The following is a 16,755-nucleotide window of genomic DNA, read 5'->3' as shown; positions in this document are numbered from 1 at the left end:
TGGGTAAGAGAGGAAGAAGTTGGAAAATGCCCGTGCTAAAATCACTCATATAAATCCCCTAATTTAAATCTATGTCTATCTTTGTCAGGACATATGTCAGCTTCCCAGGCTCTATATGAGGCCGGCCGGAGAATCAGAAGTACTAGTAGGTCTCTAATGACGCCTCATTTATGGAAATTGGTTTCGAAATGACCAAGGGAAAATGACATAAATGTTGACGCATTGATAGAACCATAACTACGATACCAGTTCTAACAGACCAACAAACATTTTTGTAATTTTTACTTTGTTTACTTGACAGCTCGCTCTCTCACGGTTTTATCACAGAGAACTTTTTGTAGAGTTGAACAATACTCTCTCTAGCAAACAAGCTCTCAGCTCCCTGTGTCAAATTCACACATTATTTCTTTGTATTCTACAAACACTATTCTACATTTTGACTGAAATTTAGTTTGCTAGAGAGAGTATTGGAAATAAACACATTTGTAATTCGTTAAAATTATGCGTGTTTTAGATTGTTTCCCTTACTTGTTTCGGTATGTGATCAGGCCCGTTTTGATTGAAATCAATACTGAATGAAGCTGCTAAATAACTACACAGCAAAATTAATCATCAAATTAATTGGAATTCTCATTTTTTCCCAATGAACAATTCAAATGTTTATTTTCAATCAATTCCGTTTCTGTTTGCCAATTTCAATATCCAATTAAACTTCTCGTTTGACAAACAAGCAAGGAAGCAACCAAAGAGAGTTTTTTTAGGAGGTCGATCCAATTTTCATATATGTAATCAAAACCTTGTATGACCTGACAAATAATAATCAATTACCTGCGGCACACTTAAAACAAACAGTAAATGGTCGGTAGCGCTGCATTCCAATCGATAGCCAATTTTTTTTTTAAATAATTTTTAGTCGTCCCAAGTTGGACTTTGTTAAAGAAATGTTATGGTCACAACACCATCAAAGGGATTTCAAATTTGATATTGTAGATGAAACTGTCACAAAGACGACCAAATTGATTCCTTCCAAGATATTTCCAAAGTTACAATCACCACCGTCTTGTCAATTAATTATGTACAACAACTGACCCTAAGCGTTTGGTGTGAAACATATAAGGGTTTTGCAGACAATAAACGGTTTCAATTCATTCATTCTTGCTCCACGTTATATTATACATGACACTGGCGTATTGCCCGAGAAATATACATTGCGCTACCGTTCTGTAGTGTTCATTATCATGACTCCACATAACTCGTGCAAACGTTAGTGGCCTGGCAACAGCAGCAAAACATTAAGATATAAAATTAGGGAAAAAGGTTCTCTCGATGTAGTAAAGTTGGGGCTGTTGTATTATGGCTATTATCAATCGAATTTTATGTTACAAACTTTTCGGATATGCACACGTTTGTATACCGTTGGTTATACACTAGTGTACAATTGTGGATGAACATTTACGGGATAGTATCCGTAAAAGTTTAAAAAAAAGTCTTATCGCACAAATGGGAAAAACCATCGGAAACGAGGAAGTGTAAATGGCAAAATTGGCAAATTGCTTGAAATGGTTATTTGTGTACCTGTTTTGGACGATTGATTTTAGGCAATTTCGCGGATTGTAGGCCGAACGAAGTGAGGCTTACAAGCGAAAGTGCCTTAAATCAACCGTCCCAAACAGGTGCACATGTAAGTTTTCATGCAGAGGGCCGGAAACCCGAGAAAATTCAAAAAATTGCCCTCATTTTCGGCCCCGAAGCATGAAAATGTTAATTTGTCGATTCGTCATTCGGTTCACCCATGTGAAAGTGACTTTTAACTTTTAACCTGGTGAATGTAAATTGGGATGGAAAGACAGTAACGAAGACAGTAATAAATGTAAGAACTTTGCAGAATTAAACTTGGTGAGATGTCTTCAACAAGAAACTTTGTTGGAAAGAAATACCAATTAGATTACAGAATCAATCAGACATTTTGATGTTGAATTTTCGTTTAATCAATGCAATATGTATGACTCTGCTATTTGCATGCACTTATATCTTCCGTATAACTTTCATACTTTTAGCATGTTATGAGTGCAGACAACGCTCTTCTCTCTTCATTATAATTAATTGGAAGATTTAGATTAATTGGAAAGTGAATATTGGAATTAAAATTTTCTGTTGGAAACAAAAGCATGCTCCATTGGAACATGGAACATGGAATTAATATTTGATGAGTTTGCAAATGACTTTAAAGTTCCAATAAATTTGTGACAAAAAAGAGAGGAGTTCGTTGATCGTTTGAGTACAAGATTGAAACTGGTTTATTGGATGAAAATATTGTGAGGTGAACTAGAAATTCTAATCTCGTTCACCCCTTTTAGTACGCATAGAAAATTTGACCTAAATTTTTTTACCGGAAATACAGGTGCTGAAATGAACTCAATCTCAATGTCTGAGTAGTTCAGACATATTTTGCATATTATAGGGCTTACGTTAGTAATTTTTTGGTAGTTCTTAAGAAAAAATTCGTAAAATTTTTGAAATTCGTAAAAATTCTTAAAATTTTTAAATTTAAGAATTTTTGTAAAGTTAGACTCTTCCGAAAATTACCTTCACTTTGACATCCTTGACATAGATATTATTCAAGGTCTTGCTTCCTCGTCACAAGATTCTTTTCTATAGATAAATGTACAACAAAACTAAGGAAGTACAAGATTTTGCATCGAAATCATGACGACGGACGTTAAAGCGAAAGAAGCGACAGATTACAATTTACAGTAATTTCAAGTCAAATTGATTTGAAACTTGGGTCTAGATCCCTCAGACAAAATAGATGCTATAATTTTGCTTAGCCTAATCATAGTCTGTTTGATTGACTGTTCACCTGAATGATTCAATAAAACAAATTGCAACGAGAACCATTTCCGTCCAAACAAATTAAAATTGCGAAAATAAATAAATCGCCGCAAGATCATTACCTCGGCCATGATTAATTGTACACTTAACCTACACTCCTTACATGAAACAACTTTAGATGAGTCTGTTCCAAGACGCGTACGCATTTAGTATGCAAATGTGGAACTAAATTTAGATAAAATTTTACGCAAAAAATGGAAGCGCACACTATTTTCGATGCCAGCGCGAAACGCATAAAACCATTTCATACGGAATACGGTGCTATAAATGTGGGGACATTGATCGATTGCCTTTTTGGCTCTGTGTGTCTGCTCTTTTTGTTTTGGCAAATATAATGTGGCTGCAAATAAAACCGAAAATTTTGCATATAACATGTAAATGTGTCGTGTGGCGCGCGTGATGTTTAGTTATAAGTGTACTTAGTAATATTCCATTAATAGAAACGTTTAAAAGATTAATGTACGGGTTCGGTGTGTGTTCCAGTGTATACGTTCGACAATTAATTTTCGCATCAATTAATTTGATATTATTTGGTGTGGTTGTACGACAACATGGCATGTCTGTTCACAGTTTTATTGTAATTAATGCTTTGCGCCGGCTTTTAATTTTATATCGCATTTCTATTCAGTTGACCGAACACGATGCAACTCTCTTTTATACCACCCAATTCATTTGACTATTATTTCGAACGTAAAAGTTTTATTATTGCACAACTTTCGAAAGTTGTACCTCAACAGTTGTACTATCATTTTGATCAAATGACCTGATATATGCACAATGTGACTTAGTGCATGGAATCTCCAAAGTTTAGCAATTTCAGTGGGTTGTTGTGGTGGGACACAGCCATTCTTTAGTCGACCCGATAGTGTTTAATTTCATTTCAACCTCTTTAAATGTCATGTAGTTGAAAAAGGTTTAGTTTAAAGAATCGTTGTTGCATGGGTTCGGTGCGAATTAGTTTTGAGTACTAAGTGAAGTGGATTTTATGGTTCCCCTTAACAGCGATTTTCACGTTATTGTTTCCACTGCGCATGTATATCGCCACTTTCCATGTTCAATTTGTACTTTTCGGGAAGTAAGCTTTCCTTGGCCACCTAAGCATCTAATGGGTTATTTCCATGTTTTTTTGAGAGAAAGTTTCCTTTCATTTTACATTTGGAGTAGGAAGTTATTTTGGCTATTTGAATGTAGATGTCGCACTTGTTAGAGGGAGATGGTGTCAAATGAGCTTTGTCTAACAAGTTAGTGAAGTTAGTGAATCCAATTAGATGTTAATAATAGCAACAAGACAAATCATCCATGATTAGTAAAACCATGTGAGCTTGATCACCGCGAGGATCGAAGAAACAATACAAAGAAAAACTGTAGCGTGCCACTCCCAATTCTCCAAAGTATATAAACAATGAAGGTAATGCAGTTACACACGGATCCAAACTTTCAGGTGAATTTTAGCTCTGTCATGTTGCACACGTATTGAATTCGTTTGAGTCAAGTTGCATCTAGTGGTAAATTTGGAACGATTTAGTGGCGTTATGTTGTACACATATAAAAATTCGTTTGCGTCAAGTTGTATTTAGTGGTGAATTGGAAGGATTTAGCAAGGTTCTGAAAGCACCTTGGGATTTAGGGCCTTCCCTGCACAAGTCTAAGATAGACAACATACGAAAATGAATTCACCTGAAAGTTTGGACGGATCAATAACTGAATTTACTGGTTCTATCGATTTCCCAATAATAGACGCTGAGTGGCGAATATTAGCATAGCCGGTAAACTGGTTTAGAAAGTTTGGATCCGTAATTTCTCTGATCCGCTGATGGTCTGCATTACCTTCAGTGCTTATATACATTGGAATTCTCCGCCTGGCTACACTACTGCTCCGATGGACATAATGGGAAACGACACACATAGAAACGTTGGAGGTGTCGTCGTTTAAGAAATTTGAATTGGAATACGAATAACCTATGTGCAAAGTCGATTTTCCTCGTTATACGATAACGCCTCCGGCACGTATGATGTTTTTTGTCAGTATAAATGAATCTGCACGGGAAGTAATGGCATCATGCCCATCTAATGATGTTATTGTTCGAATTTTTGTTTTATTAGAAAGAAAAACTTTTTCTATCTCCTTGTCAGATTATTATTTTGTCTCAATTTTCATCTAAAATGTTAGACTGGAGGGAAAATTGCAATTTTCGAAATGTTCCACATTTTCCAAATCTCTCCGATGAATATTAATATTTAAATGCTGATGTGTACGTACAAACCAAAAACTGAAACTCATTTTTAACTGGTTAGGAAACTCCGTTTTATTCATTGTTTTTCAAATTTATTTTCTATTCTCTCCAATCCACCTGAGGGACTGCAGTTGAATCCCGCTTCATGTGTGCATCCGAATAGCATTTATGTATTCGTGCACATTAAAGTTTCTTTGTGATGCAGTTCATAACAATTTCATATCAAAAAAAGAAAAAAAAAAAAAATTACGAAAAACACGTCAGTGAACGAGTGGTATTTGTGCAGCAAATGTAGTGATGCTCTTTAGTATAGAATCGAAGGAAATTAAATTCGTCATGAATTGTTCACATAGAAGAAAATCCTGTGGGGCTTGTCGTGGCTTTCATTAAATTGATCTTTTTGTTTTCTCAACGACAGCTATGCGAACATAAGTGTGTAACTTTAGCGTGGTAAAGAAGGGTGAGTTGGACGGATCAATAACTGAATTTACTGATTCTATCGATTTTCCAATAATAGATGCTGAGTGGCGAATATTAGCATAGCCGGTCAACTGGTTTCGAAGGTTTGGAGGTGGTAACAACTCAGTAAGTTGAGACTTAACATTAAATTATTGAATTGCCAGTTGTGGGTTAGAAACTCAACCGCAACACAAATATTTCGTTTCATCAGGTTGTTGTCCACAATAACGACATCTGATTGAATCGGTTATTAGGTTGAGTCTTGGATTTAGTACCGATAACGTCTGTTTGCGTTACATGTAATTGTTCGTTGGTAATGTCATTCAGTCAGTTACGCGAAGAGCCAGTTAACGGTGTCTGTTGCTTTTATATGAGGAGAGATATGCGTGAACCGAAAATTTTTAATTTGGGAAATGTCTTTTTGCGACGGTTAGTGCATACCTCTCCTCATTCATCATTCTAAATAATTGCACGAATGAAATTAGGGCTCGGTACAGGGGAGGTCAACCGGAAACATAACCTGAAACTTGAACATATACTTCTATGTTTGACCTGAACTGAATTGACTTGAACTGAAACACAGTTTAAACTGAAATGGAATAACCTGACCTGACCTGACCTGACATAGGTTGTCAACTATTAATTTTACGCATGAAAAAATTAAAAATTTAACTAATTTAGTCAGGGCAGGTCAAGTAAAGTCCAATTAATTTGAAACGAAAAGACTCTGCAATGAAATGTTAAAACTATCTTATCGTCATTTCATAGATAGCGTTTTGCCCAAGGCCGTAAAGGAAATAGGACCATAGGCATATAGTTTTTAAGATTATTGGTTTTCAAACCATTGACAAATCATTTTGACGGAACCAAATGCACTTCAAGCAAAAGTGATCATAGTCGACAGCTGCCAGATAGAGTACTATTTTCTATGAATGCATTCAAATGATCAACTGATTCAAAGAGACGATCTCAGTCTCAGCATTATTGATAAATTTTTCTAAATTTTAAGTCACTTTAAAATCTATCACCAGTTTGAGTGGTACCAATGAATACAATGTATGATACATGGGTTTGCGACGACAACTTGAAAGTGTTTTTTGTACGCTTTATCGATCACTCAATTCTTTTTTTCCACCTTTAGATTATATCTAATTTTTCCATATCTCTCGCAAAAAGAACCACAATCAGCTAAAAGACTTCTCGGGGATCAAACCTTCTTCTGCGTTCAATTTTTCCCTTTAGCGGAAACTAAAATAATATTTTCCTTTGAATTTTATAAGATTTTGCCGAGTACAAAGGATGCAATTTTCCTTTTTGCTTTGAAAATTCAATAAAAATCGTTTTGTCATAGTACGATGCAATAGCAAATAAATTGAATTGGATTATTTTCATGTTCAGTGTGTACATGGCTCGATAAGCAAACAACAGTCATTATGTCTATTTTAAAAAAGTCTCTAGGCGTGTATGCACATACATCTATTTAGTATTGACATACGTGTACATGTTGCGATGCACTTCGTATGTAATATCGGTCCTTGTAAGGCTTTAATTCTTGAGCTTTAAACTGAAATTGGAAACCGATACCGCACGTAGTGTATCGAATCGATTTCTTACACCTCATTTTCATTTTTCGTTCTTTTTTTCGGCTTCGAAAGAATTAGCAACACCCATTGCATATTCTATATGAAACGGCTGAACGGCACATCGATTCTAATCCCAGTGGGGTGTTTATTCAAAAACTATGTGTATGGGTTTGGCGATGTACGGGTAAAATAGAAACCGAACTTAAAGTTTAGAATTTAATTTAATTGAAATGACTTACGGCAATTGCACACATAATGAAATTACGTTCTATTAGACTCGTACAATACGGTGGTAAACGTAAGAGTCTGTTGTGTTTGCTGACCTCTATGATGGACCATAATTTATGGTGTGCCACATACAGATAGACAAAGACTACGGAAATTTGGTATAGAATCTTATATCATCAAACCAAAGTTTTGGTACCGAAAAGTTGTACTCGTAAAGTCCGACTCGCTATAGACATAACTTCCTCATAAAAAAAAGGGTTCTTAGAGAAACCCGCTCAAAAGCAATTGCAAACTCTAAACGAGTCCCATCCACTCCAATTATTGTTTAAGGCGTGCGGGTCTCTCATTACTGCGCCTGGTGCAAAAACTTTTAACTCCATTCGGTTCAAGTATCGGAAAACGCAAAAATGAAATTTTTTATAGGAAAATTGTGCTTATGTTTACACACCCCTTTTGCATGTATAAAACGGAAATTTAAATGGTAATTTCGGACAAATAATTTTTCAACGTTTATTGTCATGGCACAACCGTTTTATGTTCGGGTAAAGCAATTTTTATGGCTGCATTTTCTTGGACCGAAAAAAACTGCCCGTTCTCCGAAGTCAATAAAATTCCCAAATTTTATTACATCTGCAAACGATTTCCCACAAAACAGATGTACTAGACTGAACTTTTATATGGCGCCGCAGTCGCATTAAAATACATTATAACAAATCATTAGGCTAGACAAATTTTGAGGAAGTTACACTTAAATCGATAAACAAACAGGGAATTGTGTCACAGAATTTGTCGTGAAAAAGTGCGGCATGTAAGTAATTATACAGATTCTGGTATGGTGGTCTGGTCATGAAGACACGCGGAAACTTTTGATTCAATTACTATCTCCAATGGAAAAGTGGAAAATATTCGAAAAAGTGGTCTGACGACATCTCACTTGTAAGGGGTTGTACGTAACGCAAGAGGGGAAAGTCTCATACATTTTACGTAGATAAAGTAAAGTGATAGAGTACGGGGATCTTGACGTTTTTGTGTTGCGTAATTTATGGGCGACTCTGCCTCTTTTGAACTCAGGAACAAAGGGTATACAATTCAGAGTTTATAACGCTCGGTTGGATTGGAGTGGATTCTAAAACTTGTTTTACTGAAAAATTTGTTTGAAATAAAAATGTTTGTGACTGTGGCACTCACATATTTCACTCACCGACTAATATTTCGAAAAGCTGAGCTCAGAGACGCCTTTAACCCTTTTCAACATGAATTTTTGTTTTGACTCTCTAACCATTATTACCGCAAAGCACTCAAAAAATTGTGTTTTTCAGCCCTGACTTAATTTGTTTGAATTTTCATCTGTTCGTTGACGATGCGAACTCATGCGAAAAGTGTTTCTAGTGGCAACAGAGAGAAATTGGAATTTTTCCCGTTTTTTTTTCACAGAAAAGCCCTGAAAGTTCAAACAACCATCAGTTGTGTGATTTTTAGTTTAATGGATTCATGAAGTGCACACAGATTCGCGCATGCAAGTGCCGTGCGGTTGTCGTGTTACAGTATTATGCAATTTATATCCATTTAGTTAGCAAACAACATTTTCATAATATGCGTAGGTAGAGCGCTGCTGCTGCTGATGTATAGATAGTATACTAAAACGTAAGGGGTGAAAGGTAACGTTCGATAAAAAAAATAATCGTTAATTGACAAGCATAACGGAACATTGGCATAGCCTTGAGTCTTAAAAAATTGTTGGATTTTATTGCATCAGGGAATTATTGAGTCAACAGAAATGAAATGGAAAAATTGAAAATATATTCCAAATTGATGCTATTCGCATTGCTGTTTTAAATTAGTTCTGTCGAACTGTCTATCATTTCAGTTTCTATGACAGATTTTATTTTGTGGTTTGAATCTATTCGATGTGTATGCAACAATATGTTTGTACTCGTTCTTGGATGATAGCGGCAATGGGAAAATGAAAAGGCGGTTTGTTTTGCAATATTTCGGATCTAATTTCGACCCTTCATCAGGCTTTAAGACTGATGAAGGGTCGAAATTAGATCCGAAATATTGCAAAACAAACCACCTTTTCATTTTCCCATTGCCGCTATCATCCAAGAACGAGAACAAACATATTCATTCGAACGGCAACGAAACAAACCCACAGATGTATGTTACAATGAAAAACCCGCACGCGCAGAGGACAACATCCTTTTACCAGTAAAAGATGTCGTTAATCAAATCGATCAAATCATTTTTATATGAGCTGTAGTCTTAACCTGTAACAGACGGCAAGAAGCATATGACGAGTATTATTATCGGGTCTAATACTTCCATCGATCAAAGTATTTTTAATCTGTTGATTTCAAATCTTGTACTTCAAATTTTTTAACATGCATTTTACTACATCGTATTCTAAAGAGGTTACTCAGAAACTGTATGTAACTTTGTGGGATAGGCAGCAGTTACTTCCAACAATGATTTTTTCGGACCGTTCCCACAGCTCCCTGAAAATTGCCTAAATTTACCTAAAATCAGCTTTATTCAATTCTTTTATTAAATGCGCAAAAAAAGACTGCTCACAATAATGACGCAGCCAGTAAAATCTAAAAATCGATTTTTTGGTAAATTTTGGTAGTGAGTATTGCCATTTTATTAGGTGCGCGGCTACGCAGAGCTTCTGTGGTGAGATTGACTTCTTACATGTAGAATTTTAGATATTTTATTCACCAAAAAATTCGCTAAAATGTATGAGTTTCACCATAGAAACTGATCCGCACTACTTCCTCTGTTTATATACTTTGGACATAACTACTATTGAGAGCTGAGGCGTCAAAGTACTTAAGAATAATATTCCGCGCAAGATCAACGTTGTGACTGTGATGAACCAAAACCCTTATACAAATTTTAACAATTGTATCTGGAATATCCTGTCGAACCTATCTAAAACCGTTGACCGTACACCCAGCCAAATGTTCAAACAGACAATTTTACTATCGCCAGCTATGTATGGAACATCCAGTACAGAAACTTCTAAACTTGCAATTTTTCCTCAGTTTTTTTTTTCAGAGGTCAGTCTTTTTTGGGTACAACGGAAAAGGTGGTACTGCTCTTCTGAAGAGCCTCAGACTGTGTTGGTGTTACATTTTTATGTTACCTGGGAAGTTGCATAAAATTTGCAAAATCATAGAAATGGATCAATTGATTCCCATCGCATCCAAATGAAATCATTTATAGGGCACTCATTATTTTTGTGATAAATAAACAAAAAAAATATTTTTATTTGAATATAAAAATAATTTTGCGGCTGTCGTGACGAAAATCAATAATTTAGTCGTATAAAAGAAAGAGAGGAAAATTATTCGGTTTTTTGTGTTGGTTTCCTACATTTTCATGAACCGCCGCAAATGAAATAAATGTTGAGCTTTATGTGAAATGACAATTTTCCATTCTTTATTGTTATGGTTTTAGATTTCATTTTTTTTGCGGTTACACGAAAAAAAAAATATTTCTTTATGTGCCGTAGGCAATTGGTACATTTTTCAAAATTTATTTTCATTACATTTCGTTTTATATTCAGTTTAGCAACATGGAAAATGTATTGGACATAAAAGTGCGATACGTACAACACTCAATGATTTGATTTTGCATTTATATTGGTCTAAAATAACAGGCGAGAGATTCTACGAGATTTTCAAAATATTTTGATTTAACCATAACAAAACACCAGATAGACAAGAAAGTATTGCGGCAAATTTTTATTCAAAAACAACTTATTTCTATCTTCTTAACTGGGAAGTTTGAGAAGAATAACTGTGGATTATTCTGCAATGCGGGTGCATTTACATTCGGCATTCGAAGTATTCAAATTTTCAACTACATTTAACTGTCTGTCCATATCGTTCTTAAGTCGAAAATACACGAGCAATTTTGCGTTATTGAAATCGACAATTATATTGCCTTTTCCATTTGTTAAGCACTAGTGCGTACAAGTAACGACTGTAAAAAGGACGATCACACTCCTGTATATAGAATCTTGTTCCTGACTTCTACCCAAACTGGAATTTTGCAAATGCCATGTGTGGAAAACCTCGGGGTTGCCTCGGGTTGACAATTTTCCCATCTATTGTGCATAATTTCCGGCACATATTAAGAAAATTGCTATAATCGACCAAATGAAACGTCATGACTGTAAATCATCTTCAAGTTAGAGTACTTTCAGATTATTTTCGTTGTGTTTTATTTACGTCGAAAAAGAGCTGTTATTTCAGTAATTATAATAATTATTATAAATTTAAAATTCTGTGTAAAAAAAAGAACGAACAAACAAAATCTCTCGTTCAAATGACATTATTTTTAACGTGGATGGCAGTTCTTAACGTGGATGGCATTTGAAACGGCCTTGAAGATGATCTATACGATATCTTTCATATATAGCACAGTAATTCGAATATTACGAGCGCAATACCAAAAAAAACGAACTTTTTGATCATCCGGCGTAAAAGTGGTTCGTTTAGCCATGGTGTTGTTTTGTGCACTAGACGTGAAATTGCCTACACGAGCGAAGGGAGCTAGAAAAATAAGGTGATAGTGTAGGAAGAAAGTGAATGAATCGACTTTGTATCTGATTTTATACCGTCGACGTCGTACTGTCGTTTGAAATTTGCAAAGTCAATATTGACCTGTTTTTGATTTCAGTCAGTTGCTATTATAGATTTTTCACCCTGTTCGATGGCTAAAATAACCCTATCAATATTACTCTATTTAGAGTGCGACTGAGGCTTGACGTATGTACATAGGTCCGTTCCAAGGTTAACGCACTTCAAACCATTTCATACAAAATAGTACTCTATTTGGTAGCTGCCAACTATGATCAATTTTGCTTGAAGTGCATTGCTCTGACGGATGATCTCGTTCGTTTTCGGCTTGTCAAAATTCGTTTTTACCGAAACAAACTATTAAAATTATTAAAATTACCGTTTTCAAATTATTTTTGTTCTGTGTTTCTGTGATTTATCGAGTTTTCCTAGTCCAATAGTTGCTTCTTTAACACCCTAATTTGGTCTTTCCATGTACATATTTTTCGATGTCGAAAACCACGGCAGAGTAAAAGTAAACCTGGCAGGAGCGGTTCATTATTGAAAAGTCAAATGAGGGACCTAATACACTGTATGTAAGGCTACTAGATAATTCAGGTCCCTAGTCAAACAAGCGCTCATGCCTGGGATACTTTTACTCTGCCGTGCGAAAACACAAAAAAAACGATCTACAAATGTATGAAGCTTGGCAACTACTTTTTCAATTCGATTCACTGCCGTACTAATAGCACCAACAATGGCGAACAGAAACGACTACGCTGCGAATATGAAAAACATATTTGCTTCTATGAATTTCGGTTTATCTACTTGTTCGTTAATTTCTCATATTCAGTATATCATTCTTAAATGTTTAACAGTTCTGACAAGACGACTATCAGTCTCATTGCAATGTGTCTACATACTACATGTGTGTACTTCTAACGCTCTATCATTTCTGAACAAAGGCATTTAAACTAATTTATTTTCAGTACTGCTACTCCGAAATTTGTTGCATATGCTACCTTACTGCGTTCGTCGGTTCATTGTGAGAACAACATTATACTCACCGCTCTGGTTATCGAGGCTGGTGATGAACTTTGGGACAAGACCAGTCGGTGATGAAAGTAAATGGATTCACAAAATTGAGCAGAATACATGGAAAGGGGTCTGGATTGTGCCCGACCTGGATTCATTGGAACAAGCGGAATGTGATGCATTGAGCAACGATTTAGTTGTTTTGTATGCTCATGGTAATTATGTGGAAATTGTTTAAAGATGGTGACCAAGGTGCGTGGCATTTTCCGTTTGTCCTCTTCAGAGCAAGAATTGTTTGTTGACTATTGCCTTTTAAACGACAGAGTTCATCCAGCAGGGCCTATTTTTGGTACTTTTTTTATACTAAAATTACTGAAAATTCCCTAAATCAACCAAAAAATTGCTGAATTTTACGAAAATGGCATTGGACATTTTCGATAAATTTAGGTCAATTTAGGTCATGTTCAATACATTATAAAGTACTCATTGAACTCACTCGGCGCGAAATATTCCTAAGAGACTATTAGGCTTACACGCGTATCATTGCCACATTTTTGTTTCCTTGGACCGAAATTGTATGTATATCTCTGCTATCGGTTTTACTCAAGCAAACCTTATCCGATTTTGCCAAACCTTGTTTTGTGAAAGTTGTCCGAAAAAACCGCTTACAAATAATGACATCGAATGGTAGATGGGACGTTAATGTAAATGTGCGGATTTTTAAAAACTTGTGCTAAATTTGGTCTTTGTTTAACAGAGGGGGATGGGAATATTATTGGACGTCATTTGTCAACGACGATCAGAATATACGATCAATGGTGGACAAATTGCTTTGATATGTTGGCACGGTGATGGATCTTAATGAAAGTGTAAAACAGGTGTGGTCTAATGTCGGATGACAAAAGGGTTTCGTTGACAAAAATTGTAAGTGCGTTCAAGATGAATGGGCCGATCGGACCTTACTTTTCTTCATACTAATTTCAAGGTTCCGTTCAAGTCTATTTTGTTGAAACTATACGTGTTAGCTGTTTCTAACTTGTTTCAACTTTAAATTTTCAACTCTGGCTGATACATTTGTTGTTTGCTTACAGCAGTTTGTGTTGTAAATAATATTCGACTTCGAAAGCACCGACCCGATTGTTTAAACAGACTGTCTTCCAAACAATGACGTTTGAAGGTATAATATTGTTCAAGATGTTATAAAATGTGTGGAAATGTACACGACGAAAGTAGTAAGATCCAAATTAAATTTTAAGATACGACGACTTAAGGCTTGTTTCTACCATAAGAGAAAGCGGACAGTTTTGGCTTTTTTCACAGTGCAAAAGTTTCTTATAGGGATTTCATTGAAATCGGATGGGAATTTACTTCAGATGTTCGTGTATAGTAACTCATCCACTCGTACAAAGAAACCTGCTTTAAACGGGTGAAATAGCTGCACGCACGCGTGTTACAAAAAACAGCTGAAGCAATTTCCTATCTTAATTTGACAGACATCCACTGTGAAATGAAGAAATTTTTATATTCCTTAAATAGTGTCAACGTACTAGGCCACCCTTTTATATGACTAATTTTAGAACCTTCCAATTGAAATTATAACATTCTAAGGTGGTGGCTACTGCAAAGGCAACTCAACAATGTACATGGAAACGTTTCAGTTAATCATAAATCATCTACGAATCGAACACAACATTCGAGCAAGTATTTTGTCGTTAGAGTATAGTCTTAGTCCGGAACATGTTTGGCCAAAGGCGTGCGACGAAGCAATGGAAGCGTATCAGTACCTGACCAGTACTATCGGTATCCCATCATCGAAAATTATTTTTGCAGGTGATAGTGCCGGAGGAAATTTATTAGCAGTCACACTATTGACAATTAAAAGTGAAAAGCATCAATTACACCCGGCAGGTGCGGCACTTTTTTCGCCGTGGGTGGATCTTTCGATAAATCAGTCAAGACTAGAAGAAAAGTATGTGGGACACTATGTGCCAAACTATAAAAATTTGAGTGAGGCGGCCAGACTTTCAGTGACGCAAAATCCACAAATATCACCAATCTATGGCGATTTTAGCAGTACTTGTCCAATGTTCCTTTCATATGGTGAAAATGAGCTGCTTAGAACGAGTATTGAAAATTTTAAGTTGAAATTAGAGAAGGATGCAGTTGATGTGACCACATTGATAGGGAAAGATGCACGGCATGTGTGGTTGGTTTATAGTTTGATAGCTACATCCGGAGAGACTTTTGAAAAGGATTGTAAAGTATTTATCGATTGGATGGCATCCATAGTTACTGTATCGTCTAATGTTGCAAAATGTCAATCGACAGATGTCACTGAAGTGGCAATGACATCTATTTCTTTAAAATAAAAATTTATACTACAAGAATTGAGCGAACTTTGTTTGTTTCACCATTTTTCAGAACAAAAACAAATGTGACAGTACGGGGAAGAAAATGTATATTTCATGCTTCGGAGCCGAAAATGAGGGCAATTTTTCGAATTTTCTCGGGCTTCCGGCCCTCTGCATGAAAACTTACTTGACTTTCGCTTGTAAGCCTCACTTCGTTCGGCCTACAATCCGCGAAATTGCCTAAAATCAATCGTCCAAAACAGGTACACAAATAACCATTTTCAACCGAGAAAATAATATGTCCGTTACAAGTAAACGATTCTAACTTTAAATCAGAGTTACGTACAAAGACCTGCGACATAGTCCATTAGCTAAACTGCAACGTCCATCAAAAAACGAACATTTATTGACTAGTTTTGGATTCGGTGTCCTTATGTCCTTAACTATATGGGTAACTCCACCTAATTTGTGAATTTTCGAAATATTTTCACTAAATGAAAACTGATTTCAGTAAAAAAAAAAATCTTGAAAGCTGTTGACGCGTCGTTTAAGCCACATATTAGGTCGGTGGCCGAGAATCTCGGTGAGATACCACCATAAAAATGTATGCTTGTTTTTGAAAATTATAGTTTATTTCACGAAACCTGAACCGATTTCACTAAACCTTTTTTTTTTGTTGGAAGCTATTGACAAGACTATTAGTCAATATGAGGTCATTGACATAACGTCTCGAGGAGATATGACCAAAAAGTGTTTGTTTGTATTCGACTTTCCAAGATATTCTCAATAAATCTCAAATGATTTCTGTAAACTTGTTTCACTGTAGAAACGAACGCTATATTTCCACAATTGCACCAAATGACACGAAATTAAATTTTTAGAAGATTTTTGGTTCATTCTGCTTCGAAGTAAGGTGAAATCACCTCGACCCAAACGTTGCCAAAATTTTTTCATTTTTTCATATAAAACCTGAAGATCAGAAGATCAGGTGTCATTCGAACGCTACATCATATGAGAAAAATAACTTTGGCTCGATCAGGTTAGCTGGGTGAGTGAAGTAGATGAAATCAGCTTCCCAGTGGTGATAAGTGTCATCCTCGAATTTTGACTGGTCGAGGTTATCTCGAAAAATTTTGTAACCATTTTTATAAACGGTTTTGAGCCAAAGCATCATTTTCTGTGGGGCAACAACCACCAATTTCGAAAAAAATATATTTCTGGCTATTAATGACCACCGAAAAATATCACTTTTATAGACACATCTTCCACAAATTTTGGGCTACCAACCTCATATTGGGCTTAAACTGCGCGTCTTGACCATAGCTTTCAGGGAAAAAAGCCGAAATCAGTTTACATTTGGTGAAAATATTACAAAAAGTCACAATAGTGTAACGCAACTAACCGTCGA

General features: G+C 35.8%; 2 protein-coding genes across 3 annotated transcripts in view; one reads left to right on the top strand and one right to left on the bottom strand.

Moving 5' to 3' along the window:
• LOC119084307 (microtubule-associated protein futsch) overlaps window positions 1-16,755 on the bottom strand; it is a 107,779-nt gene that overhangs the window by 87,899 nt on the left and 3,125 nt on the right. The window lies entirely within an intron of this gene.
• LOC119084309 (esterase-like) lies at window positions 12,771-15,376 on the top strand. The gene is made up of 3 exons (XM_037194229.1): window positions 12,771-12,889; window positions 12,951-13,211; window positions 14,605-15,376. Exons 1-3 carry the CDS (start codon window positions 12,829-12,831, stop codon window positions 15,363-15,365), a joined length of 1,083 nt encoding a protein of 360 aa, XP_037050124.1. The 5' UTR covers window positions 12,771-12,828; the 3' UTR covers window positions 15,366-15,376.

This window comes from Bradysia coprophila, unplaced genomic scaffold (genome assembly GCF_014529535.1).
Source record: "Bradysia coprophila strain Holo2 unplaced genomic scaffold, BU_Bcop_v1 contig_732, whole genome shotgun sequence".
In the NCBI taxonomy this organism is placed as follows: Eukaryota; Metazoa; Arthropoda; class Insecta; order Diptera; family Sciaridae; genus Bradysia; species Bradysia coprophila.
The sequence above is the reverse complement of the archived record's forward strand: the minus strand, read 5'-3'. Positions and strand labels throughout refer to the sequence as shown.